Below are 13,551 nucleotides of genomic sequence, written 5' to 3'. Positions count from 1 at the left end.
TGGAAAGCAGGTTCAACTAACAGCTGCTAAATGGGTTTAGCCGAGATAATTCATTTAAGCCTGAGACAAGACTGAAAGATAACATTACTGAAGAGCTAGGTAACACTGTCATAAAGTTTAAGTTGGAAAGATATAACTATCTCCAAAAAGATTATTTTAAAGTACAGGTGGCATGGGATCTAGGGGTTTATTGTATCTAACATTTTATGAAAGCACTAGTACAGAAGATCAGTTTCTTGCAAAAAGATGTATTGTTTTCAAATGGAATGACAGGAGTCTGTTTCATCTACAGCTTTCCAGGAATCGCCTCACTTGGGTCTTTATGCTGTCAGGTTTTTGGATATCATACACTCCATGTTGACATATTTGTAACAGTGAGATATAATTACAATGAGCTGCATGATGTTGTTTTGAAACTGGAAGGTGAAAAGACAATTAGCACTTAACAAATACAAATTTGTAATATTAATTAACCCTACATTTCTCTGTTACCGTGGGACAGACTATCTTTGCCTTGGGTAACTATGCAAAGGCTGGAATTAGAAGCAGCAAAAAGTAAGGCAACATAAGGAGACCTTAATATGCTACATCTGCTGGACAACTTAATTACAACAAAAAAGAAATTGTTTGAGACAGTACTGAGTATGATCCCCAGTAGCAGTTCCTGGAATAGCTCTAATATGTCACTAATTGCACTCAGTTGAACTTGGCTTTAAATTGAAGGGAAAAAAAAAGATAATCTTCACACACGAAAAGGCTCAAATTAACCTGGTTTGTAGAATGTCTTGGCAGATTTTGTTGTATTGTAATCAAGAAGATGATGAAGAAAATTAAAAACCAGAGAAAAGAGGGCTTGAATTTGACCTTCTCAGACATTTCATCTAGAAGAGCTCTCAATCAATGATAGGTTGGTACAGGCTTGTAATACCAGTTTTTTCAAATGTTCCCTCACTAGACATGCAGGTTTCCATATACAGGAGATGGGAATGCTTTATTTACCAGCATTTGTTGATTAGCTTATTTCATTACATGCCAATATTTTCCCCTTTCTCTATCACTGGAAAGCCATGCATTATTTTCATAATTAGCAAGGTATGGTTAACAGAAAAAGTGTACCATGAACTTACATACAGTATACCTAAAAATACCTTCTAGCAATAAAAAATATTTTGTTTTTTCTTTGGATTCCTTTTCTTTTGTTTTTCACTTCCAGTAATTCCAAAACTTTTCATAACTGAAGAAAGAGAGCTTGAAGAGTCTACATAAACATCACAGTTTGATCTTTTCATATCAGATCCTAATAAATGAGATATTTGAATAAGAAAGTAATGTTGACCTATTTCAAATAGCAGCTTTGCTAATGCCACATAAAGGAACACTCCTCCAGAAGAATAAATTTTGATTGTATCTAGAGTGCAACATAGCCAGGAATTTTAGACCAGACCTCTGAACCAAGGTTCTGATACTTACTAACAGCCACAGTAATATGCTGAATATCTTGATTCTCTCAAAAGAGAAAGACAAACCTGCAAGCTGATCTTTAAATGCAGGACTGCTTTTGCTTCAGAAAAATTGGGCTTGTGAGACAAAACAATTTGATCAGAAATTTACTTTAAAGAAAGATCTGAAGACACTTCTAGAAGAAAACTGAGGTGTGACTCAAATACTACCTTTCCATTCTAGAAGAGAAAAAATTATAATCCACATATTAAAGATTGAATTATTGAATTGTACATTCTGGGTTGTTTTAAGGAACAATGTAGCCTTCTTAGATGAATGAAATAACATTACTCATTGCCAGAAAACTAGACATGTAAAAAGGGAGAGCTACATTAAGGTCCTACAGTGGAGACAGACTTTATAACTAAGATATAAACTCAGTGAATACCTTTAGATACCACAACAAGATGAGAGAAATACTGTATACTCTTTTACAATGAATGGTATAGAGAATTTATTGAAAATTTAAATATTTTCATGGGCTGAAAATAAAGATTGCTGTGAGATTACCTACAGACAACTGCTGACATTTTTGCTGCATACATGCATCTCAGTAGAGATCTATTTTCTGATCTGAAACAGAACAAGAATATCTGCAGAACTGTCTTTTTCATTTCACAGCCCAGTTATGCTTGGTACAAGAAGACGTAATGAAGTTAATACAGGTTAGAGAAAGATCCATTATTTTAAGTGATCAAGCAGAAATGAAAAATAAAATAATCCAGAATGACAGTTTCAGTTGCAGTGTTGATTGTACCAAGCTGACGTTACCAAGATGGCCACAATTTTGCTGCCTTCAGTCTTGAAGATTTACATTTTCAAAAGATCTTCCGAGAGGCACATACCAAGGCACAGAGCTACGAGATGAGATCCCAGTCTGAAAGCCCAGACTGCCCTCTTCTGGAGCGAATGATCTTGCACATCTACAGGTCTGCTCACGGTCAGTTACATGAGGAACATCTCACAAACGAAACTATCATCTGATTATCAGGTCTTTAATTTTTCATTGGTGTTTGGTATGATAACACATACTAAATACGTATTCAGATGATCAAGAAAATGACTAGCATCTTGCCATGACAGAGTTACATACAGTAATTACTTCCTCGTGCAATGGCATGGACTTTTATATAGAAAGTTTAATGACAGTAGCCGACATTATTTGGATCCACTGACCTCCAACTTGAGGTGAAGTGCAATACTACAAAAGCATGATCATCCTCTCTGAATTTGATAACACTTCTATGAAGTCAATGTTTTTGCTGCAAATGAAGCTGTGAAAGTAGGACACGCCACAGCTGCACTCAGAGTCTGCCCTGTGTATTACTGGAGCGAGAGAAGAGTTTCTATCAACTCGCTAAGGGTTCTTCCACCAGTTCAAGTTCAAAACAAATAAAAGAATCTTTATCCTTACATTTCAGTTGCAGGCAACCTGATATTAAGGTATTTTCTGCCATCCATGCAGGCAACATACATGGTTTTGCCTAACACTACAAGACCATCTGACCCCAAAGCTAAAGTACATACTTACCATTGTATGTGGACTGATCTCCAGCTAATTAATCAGAAAATGTTGCCATATGCTGTCAGTCGGTTAATACAGTGCTGTGGTAGAGTTCAGTGGTTTTCTACTTGACAGAAACACACTTCTTGAAAATCAGGATCCCTGTTTCAAATCAGGGGATGTAGGGAATTAGCAAATGCCAAGAGTAAAACTGTGATCCCCAAACATAAAAAGGAGTTTTCTCTAATCCACTAAAAATTACAAGAGGTTGATTCTTTTTTGGTAGCAGACTATTGAGGCAGAGGTGAAATGATAAAGATTTTAGAATTAGAATAATTATTTTGTTGTATTCATCTCCTACTCCTATCTGAATGATAACAAACCACTGCAGGTTTCCTTAAGAAAACATAAAAAGCACTGAAATCTAGTAAGGAAATACTAATGCCTTATTTAGATGGCAGATCCTGATTTAGAACTCCTGTAAAAAGCATTCTGATTGTTTCAAAGACGGCAACAGAAAACTACTATCTGCAGTTACTGTGAAAATGGGTTCCTTCTGTGTATTGTTTCTTTCCAGTCAGCCAGAACACCCTTGACCTCAATAAGCATGATGAAATTATTTGTTGCTTTTTGCTGCTGATGCTTTTTTTTAAAAAAAAAGACACATAAATGCCAAATAATATAATATAGAAGGAAACACTCAAATGTGCAAAAATCCTCAACTATTACTGAACTAACCATCCTTTCAAGATGTAGATCTTCCATCAATTTTCAGAACAAGTTGGCGATTCAGAGGATTATAATCAAGACATATGATGAATTGTGACTGTTCTTACTCTAGATCTGGAAAAGGAACAAGCAACCTTTCAGTGAAACATCAACTAGCTAAAGCAGAAAAAAAGCTGTAGCAGAACACTGCTCCCGCTACTTCTTGCTGGCCATCATTATTCAAGGTTCAGCTTTTAATAATCTGGGTAAGAGACAAGCTTCAGAGACTTTTCCAGGAGAGACAATTCTGATCTGTTCTTTCTGTATGTTGTTATTTTCTTTACACATTAGTACTCCTTGTCTCTTGCAGAATTACAGTTCATCTATCATTAAGGAGTTGAAAGGACCTTAATGAGCAAAATTAAATGTTGATTTTTGTCATTCAGACTATGATTGTGTCTAATCTGTGATCCTATATATTACTTAAATAATTCTAGGATAGAAAACATCTGAGAAGGGGGGGGTGCGAACTGCACTATTACTATAATTATTTCATTTATTGATGGTAAACTAAAAGATTTACTTATGGTAAACTGTATTCTAGAAAAACTTGTAGAAGCCACCCAGAACTTTTTTCTGAGCTTTCTAGGCAGAGACAAGAGGAAATTCAGCTTCCACTTAATCCATAAATCAAATCATCCACAAATTAGAAATGCACAGTTCTAATAAGCATGATTATAGTTCCAATTTCAGAACAAATTAAATACAGTGATTAAAAGTTTCTGAGTACAGTCCATTGTAAATTTAACCAAAGAAGATAAAAGTAAAGGAAATCTAGATATTGTGAAGAACTTAACCAGAACTGTGCAATAGCAGAAATCTGGAGGAGTTAATTATGTAAGTCCAATGAATGTTCTGTTTCCTTGTTTTTACTTTTAGACAGCAAGACATATTTAGTATCATTTAACTACCCAGAATAAAATTGTGGTCACTGAAGAGAATTTACAGTAGAAAAAACAATAACAAAACCCACTCAAACCCCTAAAGAATCAAATGACCACAGACCTAGGAATAAAAGATACCATTACAATTAATTCTAGTTAGACTCAAAAAGATTTGCTATATCCAAGAATACAAGCACAATGGTTTAGTTTCAAAGATAATGACAACCAGTCTGAGAAAAACAATACGAATAATTTCTGATCATTTTAACTCTTTCTTCATCGTAACAGACAGGATTTCTCACTCTTTAACTTATTTCACAACAGTTCTTTTACAATATAGTTTTCCTTTGATCCAAGTATTTTTTCATCATTTAAAAGCAGAAGTTTTCAGAATTTTTTTAAACCTTACCAACCAGAAATGTAGAGGATTCATCTCATTTGCAGACCAGTGCTACAGAAGCCAATTGATAAGTTCACACTGAAATTCAACATTTGTATTCTTTTTTATTTTACAGTAATTTACTTCCATTGATATCTTAATTACCCCTTTAAAGGAAATAACTCCATCTGCAGATCACATAAACTATCTATTAGATATTTGTTTTAATATATCAGCTTCCCCAAATACTACACCCTCCTGCTACAAGTTTATCCTAAATAAAGCATCTTGCATATGAAATGTGAAGGACAGAAGTAGCTAAATGCATAGGTTACTGACACTTACTTGCTCCTGAAGTTTTGATCTGTGAAGAAGAAAATATTTTAATCCTTTTTAAAGCATTTTTGTTATGTAAACAGCTATATACAGATAAAATCTTCACAGTTACAAGCACACAGTCTATTAAATTCTTATCATCAGAGCAAATATATTAAAGTTTTACTTTAATGAATCCCATTACTACTGCAGAAACAATGTCAGGTTACTTAGAAATCTTCCCTTCCTCATCTTTACTGACGGTTACCTAATGATTTCTCATTACATTTTTCCAACTTAAAATTCATATTAGAGTATGCTGACCACACAATGATGATGTGTACCTGAATCACCACAATTTCAAAAACTACAAAACCAAAATTCTAGGCATTTCTGTAAAGCAAAGTTTGTTTCATTCAAAAAATAACATTCAGGAAAAAGTGTATTTCAGTAATATTGGTCAGGAAACATGAGAACCCTTTGTTGAGCAGCAAAAAACAAAATCAGGAATAATTCTGTGTATTTATGATAAACATATTTCACTACCAAAGACAACAGCAATACCAGCTTAAACCTGCAGACCTATAGCTTTATAAAACTTTGTGATAGGCAAAGTAAACTTTTGTTTCTATACCTGGAAGCTCTCTCTCTTCAACACTGTATTCCAGAGATCCAAGGGAATAATTAGCTGGACTGATTGCAGGAGTAGAAATAAAACTTGTACAGCCAACGGATGAGGTGATTTCAAAATAATTGTGGCTGTGATTCATTCGATGAAATTCCAGAGAAGATACTATTGATGTGCGCTGCTTGGGCTACAAGAAAAATAGAAATTTGGAGTGAAAAATGCAGACGTTTTCCACAGTTTTCATTACTTGGCATTTAATAAATTTACCTAGGGCTTCTCTCTTTTTACTGTTTTTATTTTGCTCAAAGGTTATACTAGTAAAAATCATTTAATATGACAAAATATGGTGTGTAGAGAGAGTTTCCTTCCAAAATTTGGATTAATCTTTATTAGAAAAAATGCATGTCTTCATTCTAATCAACTTAATTCAAAATAAAATAGGCTTTTACAGCCTTGCATATAATAATTGTAATCATCTTTTGTTAAGAAAGGGAAGTCTTCACCAGCTGCATTGCTGGGTACATCTTGCAAAACAATTAGACTGCTGACGCCTGTATAATGAAATTTAGAAAATAATACCAAGCACTCATCACTCAAAAGCAACCCTCTGCTGTTTACAATTTATGAAGTGCTGCCTTAAGTATTCAAAGACTGAAATGTCTAAGAGCTTAGGGAAAAAGTGTCAGCTTAAAAATCATACATGAAAATCAAACTTTCTTTGTGAATTTTCGTGGAATAGTGAAAAACTTGATACTGGTTTGTATCAAACATTTACTTTTGAAGTGAACCTCTGAACTGAACCCACTTAATGGCTGTGCTTCGGATTGCAGAGCAGCTTCAGAGCATTAGAAACACATTCCTTTTTAAGGTACATTCCAGGATCGCACAAAAAATGTTCCTTTACGGCCTTTTGACCACAGGACCACACTGAAGCTAGCCCAGATTAAAACCAATTAAATCTATATAGTGTAATCATCAGGTCAGCAGCAACTTTTTCACCACACAGATCTGTTTCTATTGCACTGCACTACTTATTGATATAGACAATCTTAGTGCTCGATGTCATGGACTATAAGCCACAGACCACTGATGATGGCTTGCAATGTCACGCTACATAGTCTGTTGCAGCATTTATCTGGCTCCATAGTCAAAATATCCTAACTCCATGATGCTCCTTGCTGCTTCAAGACCAACAACTTGAATCGTTAATCATTTCTTCCAAAACAGAAGAGGCTCTGCATCCAGGTGTATAGCTATCTGTACTTTTATTTCACGACAGTCAAAAACCTCTCAGGAACTGCTGCCTTAGATAAATAAAGCTGGGAAAAGTAAACAGAAAAATGGAGTAAAGGATGCTTTAACTCTTCTTGTTGCATGTCAGGCTTAAAAGGTCAGAATATTTGTAAAGGTCAAGAATTTGCTATTTATTAGTGTCAAGACCAAATTGTTACTCTGGGAGCAATAAGCTTGGACTATGAAGCTATTCACCAACCCTTACTTAAAACTACCTGTTAAAATGCAATCTATCCCATTGGAGTAATTATCAAATTTGTTTGTGGTCTATTTCATTTTAGGTTACAAGTCCTGCAAAGTTTGAGTTACAAATACAGAACCAGACTGTTTTCACTAAAAAAATCACTTTTTCTACTGAAATGTCAGACAAAATATTAGACTTAGATCTGTGTAATGTTGATTGCTTTTAAAGTTGTGTTGGGCACCATGTGAATTAACTGTGTCCTGTTAAAACTGAGGAAAATTGCAAAGGGTAAATTTGGGCACTCATCTGGAACTCATCTATGGTCAGTTGAGGGGATTTAGTTTCTTTAATAATGAAAAACAGCTTCTGCTTTGAAAGACTGACTCCCAGGGCTAGTAATTTCATGGGAGAGTTCAATGAACAGGGACAGACTCCAGCATCACAGTCTGGTTACAAGTCATTGTTTGGGACCTGAGCCAAAATAATTCTCTGATGAGACCCAGAATATTCATTTGTGTTAATTAAAGCTAAACTGCACACTTTCACTAGACAACAAATTTATCAATGACCTAATTACTTCTAAAACTGAAAAAGATCTCCAGTCATTTAGAAACATATTTATGGCCCTTTCCCAAGCAATGTCTTTGTGGTTTTGCAGGACTACAACCTCCAAGTTGAAAACATGTTTTCTCTTTGTTCATGATAACAGGCAACCATCTGCTAACCTGGGTGATACAAAATACCTCCTATATTACTTTAGGCTTTGACATCATTATTATTACATCAAAGAAATGTATCTCAGTTTTGTACATCTTTACAATCTATGGATTCTGTACAGAACCTCACAAAGCCACTACTGCTCTACAGCATAAACCTTCTGCTATATTATATTGGCATCTGTCAACATATGCCAGTAATTTTTGTACATAGTTACACAGGAATATAGCCCTGAGCTTTTGTATTAACTAGAGCAGCCTTTTTCACCTTTGCTGGGTCACGTAAAATTTTACGTTGTTAAAGTATGCTAAATATTCATTAATACATGCTAGGAGATGCAGTAGTTTGTGTTGACTGTATCCCTCTGCCTGTGTCTCTCTAAAGTACAGCGTGCACAAAAATTAGGATAAAATTTAGTTTCAGAATTAGATAACTAAATTTGCAGCATAGCTATTAACATCTACAGTAGGTATTTAAGATCCCTTTAGAGTCAACTGAGACCTAGTCAGAGAACAAGTCACCTCACCTGTCACCTTGGTATTATATTAGCTCACTTGCCTTAACGCAGGTATCTACTATCACTGGAGATTCCCTGGGGCATCCCACTTGGCCTTCAGCTGCCATTCAGAAGAGTGCAGGTCTCCCCCATGTATGCCCCATATCACATCTGGCAGCCATGTGCATGTCAAAGACCCCTTTATGGCACCTCAAATGAGCATGATGGGAGATTAGATATCCAAATCAGACAGATATTCTTATATAGAGATGAAAGCATAGGTGTTTTAGTCCCAGATTGAATCCCACCTCTAGCTCATGCGTAGACACACTCTAGAAACCTTACTTCATTTGTTAGAATCTGGAGTCAAATTCCAGCCCCACTGGCAGAACGTGTAGGCAGCAATTATACAAGTCACTGAAGTCTTGTACCTTGGTTTCCTGGGTTGCATCTGCCAAAGCAACTTCTAAATTACATTTACAAAGACTTCTTGAGGCTGGCCCTGAATAATTCTAAGATTATTTACTACATGGAATACCATAATGCCCAGGAAATGTAGTCGGTGGTCAAGGTTTTATAGCTGTGGAGATTGTACAAACACAAAACTCTGTCCAAAGAGATGATGTATCCTTCACTCTTTGTATCAAAGCCAGCTTTTTTGTCTTTCTCATACTACTCAAAAGGTGTGGACAAACTTAGATAACCCTTACTAAATGGCTTAACTTCGCCCCAGTACGTATGCTACATAGCCACATGCTGATTTGTCCTTAAGTAGATTTTCTTTATTCATTACATTCATGTATTTAAAATACTTGGTACATGTAAATCTCTTTAATGACTGCTTTTGTTTACTTTAAAATGTTTATTTGTGACTATTATTTCAGTTGTCATAATATCAACCTAGAAAATCCTAGACTATGCTAAAACAGCATACCAAATCAGGCTAATGAAGAAACCTTATCATCAATGTAAAAGCAAAAATATATCAATAACAAATCTTCTAAAATATTGCAATAAGAATATTTAAATAGCTTTCAAATCAGGTCTAAGAAGAAGAGTATTTTCCTGTGAAGTCAGTACTGAATGCGTATCAATGAAAGATACCACTCTGAACACTGCAAAACACAGGAAAGGCATCAAAATACTCATACTGAATTGCTTTTTATTAAGAAGACAAGGACTTAATGCTCCCATGAATGGAAGTTGCATGCAAATCCTGTAAAGCTACCATGACTAGCATGTAAGACTATGAGGATGCAAGGAAACATTCAAATATTTCTCACAGCATTTAGGAGAGGGAGTAGGGCAAAATTCCTTTCTCAATTTCACGTCAAAATATTTCTTCGGCTTTGAAGTACTCTGCAATACAAGCTCATGACTCCACCTTCTTTTATCTTTGGGATTTGTGTACATCACACCATCACAGTCTTTAAAGAAGTAATTCTCACAACACTCATCTGCACTATGCCAGAGCTATTAGCCCCATTTTACAGATGCTGAACTAGGGTATAGAGCTCTCCCAAGGGACAGATGTGTGGCTTATTAAATCAACAAGAACCAATGACCCTGAGGAAATCCTTTATTTGGCAAATCCTGCCAAATTCCACTTGCCCTACATAATGTAAAAAAAGGTTTCAGTTGCACTATACCATGCAGAAAATGAATGACAGAATAGAGAACTGAACCTATGTTCTTAAATTCTAGCTAGCACACAAAACACAGACTTATCAAAGAAAGTAAGAAGCTGTAGCCCCTTTGCCCAGGCTCATCTCACGCACACAACACAGTATGAGTGTAGCCATGTGGCCGCACAAATCCCTCATTTTGGTACCTGCCCAGATAATTTCCGTTCTTCTCATTCTTTGATCAACTCATTCCTTCCTTCCTCAGAAATTTTCCTTTCAGCTTCTTTCTTTCTTAAGATCTCATTCTCCTCTACACACTCATTTTCCCTTTCACTCCTTTCTTTTTCTCAGTTTTCTCCTATCTACTGTTATATTCACTCCAAAACTACTTATTTGACTCTACAACACCATTCACAGTATCCTAGCTGCTCCAGTTCTACTTGGTCTTCCAAAATTTCCTTCTCTACTTTCTTTGTGGTTTTTGTCATCAAGATTTCTCAAATGAACTCCCTAATGGTCCCATCCCCCACTGATTTATATCTGTCACTCAATACAATCCTCTCATTGTCCTTCAATGCATCCAATTTTAACCTCTGTCCTCCCTTTCAAACACAACTCTCACATCACTTTTACAGCTTCTTAGTCTCTGTCCTCTGCCTCAACATCCCAACATCTCATCTCCATTTCTATGTTTGTCTCTTTTGCTCATGCAGACTTATATAAAACCCCCTAACATTCATAATTTAGCATTCAGGACTGCTGTACCTCACGACCCAGATTTGCAGAAATCAGCAGGCCTGATACATTCTTATCAGTCAATGCTGCTGCCAAGAGTTACATGATTTATAGAATCTGAAATACGATGATCAAGTAACCTTGAAACTGCAAAAACTGGAGATTACATTGGATTTGGTTTGATTCATCTATGTTACCTAATACAGTGCAGAAAGACTGCACTGAACTACTACTAGATCCCTGAATCAATTATTCTGTCAAGCCTCAAAATACCACGTTAAACAAGCTTAAGACATAGTCTTTTTAATAAGGTAATATAATTTTCCCTCTTTTCATTTCATAGAACCTTATCTTAAATTATGACTACAATTAAAAATAAAACATAGGCAGTTTCAGCACCCATCTCGACATTCTTGTTTTTACTTCCCAGCATCTTAATTGAGTTCAAGAGCAGAGGGCAGAAATTACAGTGGCTGGCAATAAATATATCCCTAGCAGCCACAACAGGGAGCTTACAAGATCATGGGAATTTAAAAATGAAAGAAAGAAAAAAAAAAAAAGAAAAAAAACCCAGAGATAAATGGTTTCACTGATTTTTAACCGTAGATCCTTTGCATTACTAAAAGCATAATGTGTTTTAAAATGAAATTCATTTTTAATGGAATCATAGTGCCAAAGTCCTAGAAATTTCTGTTTGACTGATTTTTAATTTAGAGAAAGACACCTCTTGCGTCCTGGTGAGCAGCAAGTGCGTACTTCCTTACAGTAATCTCATGGCCCATCAGCATACTTTGATCACTTCACTGTTAGTGACACACTCAAGGACGGCACAAACACATAGCTCTTTCCTGTACCCTGTGATTAGGAAGTCATGCAGTGTGACTCTAGGTAGCATATATCCATACTGCTTTATGTACTCTTCCGTGCGTGTTACACTAACTCCTTTAGGAGTCCTCCACTGCAGTCAGTGGTCAGATGGTTGCTGCCCCCTTTCATCTTCCCCCTCTGGTCTTACCTCAGATGATAAATCAGACTGGGAATAAATAAGGGGGAAAACAGATTTTCTCCCAGTTTCCATTTTCCTTGGTTTCTACTTTCATGTTAATTGCAACTATATTGCAGCTGTGGGTCGTGAGGTACAGCAGTCCTGAATGCTAAAAACCTTCGTAGCTGTTCCCCTCCTTGTCGGATGTGCCCAGATTTTGAAAATACACCAGTATTCCTATCCTGGGAAAACAATGCTTGAAATGTGCTCCAGATTTTGAGAGATAAATTTGATAAATAAGAGGAATGCATTTTTCCTCAGCTATAAAAATGTTTTTTTTGGATATTAAAAAACTGTTATTTTCAGTAAAACAGTCGGAAAATGGAATGTTTTCCTTTTTTGTAAGGGCTATTTAGGAGCTTTATTTATCTGTCTCTTTCTTTGTTCATTCATTACAACATCATTGGAATGAGAAGATATCGCAACTGTGTGTGGTAGATTTGCATAGACTTTTAAAGGTTTACAAACAAAAATATATAGAGAATTTTCTGAAATATATCTCAATACCAAGAATTAAGGCCACTGACTGCTGTCCACTATTTTAAGTGCTTGCAGCCGTGACAGATGTATGCAACCTTGGAAACACTACACAACATAGGAGAAATCTCCAGACCAGACACACTAATGATGAGGGCTAAAACTGCCCATCCGTGGGCCACAGAATACATCTTTATTTCAGTGGATTTTGGGAATGCTCAGCACCTTTCAAATGCTTAGCATCTGCCAGAACTTAAAATCATGTACACAGGGGTGGCTTTTACCCTGGAGGTAAGACTCAGTAAAGTCTTTTTAAGGTTTTATTTGTCTCTTGTGCTAAGCATGGACACTGCAGATGGTTGCACAAAGTCCAGCACCAAAACACACCAGAAAAAGAAGTGTGTACCCCAACAGGAAGCATAGTATGACTGAACAGTATTTCTCCATGGTGGTTTTCCTGGTTATTCCCTGCCTAGCTGAGCACGTTGTAACTTGGGCTGAGCACAGAAAGCAGTTCATAGGAGAAAGAACAACCTTACACCCCAGCTGTCTTGTCATTCAGAAAGTGAGTGGTGAAATTTATTGCATAACTGTGTTCTCCAGCCGTCCTTTTTTATGATAAAATGTAACAAAGCAGATTTTTAGTGTTGCAAAACAAGTTCAGTAGATGCATCACAGAGTTCTCACACATTTGTGCACTGGTGCAACAGACTTCAGTGGGGATTTCACCAAGTTTGCAGACACAGGCATATGCCAAATCAAGCTAAGTGTGACAAGGGGTGCATTTCATTTGGGAAGAACCAAGAGTACTGCAGTAGGGTGTTTGCATAAAGGAGGAACCAGGGTTATTTCACCATGGGGAAAAAGTGACACGCATCCACTTGAATGTCCTGTTTATGGAACAAACACTTCTGAAAATGTATTTTCTGGAACTGTGATTTTCCCGAGCTGCCTTTTAGCTGTCATTTACTGTTCTTGTTTAAATTCCTACACCTAGCTGC

The 13,551-nt window shown here is 36.2% G+C and overlaps 1 protein-coding gene across 4 annotated transcripts in view; it reads right to left on the bottom strand.

Moving 5' to 3' along the window:
* ANKS1B (ankyrin repeat and sterile alpha motif domain containing 1B) overlaps positions 1-13,551 on the bottom strand; it is a 442,225-nt gene that overhangs the window by 265,236 nt on the left and 163,438 nt on the right. For all 4 annotated transcript variants that reach the window (XM_056341207.1, XM_056341208.1, XM_056341209.1 and 1 more), the window contains exon 12: positions 5,985-6,165. In XM_056341207.1, the coding sequence (XP_056197182.1) occupies positions 5,985-6,165 (181 nt within the window). The remainder of the gene's footprint in view (positions 1-5,984; positions 6,166-13,551) is intronic.

The sequence above is a fragment of the Falco biarmicus genome, chromosome 5, assembly GCF_023638135.1.
Source record: "Falco biarmicus isolate bFalBia1 chromosome 5, bFalBia1.pri, whole genome shotgun sequence".
Lineage (NCBI taxonomy): Eukaryota > Metazoa > Chordata > Aves > Falconiformes > Falconidae > Falco > Falco biarmicus.
This window is presented reverse-complemented; position numbering and strand designations above follow the sequence as displayed.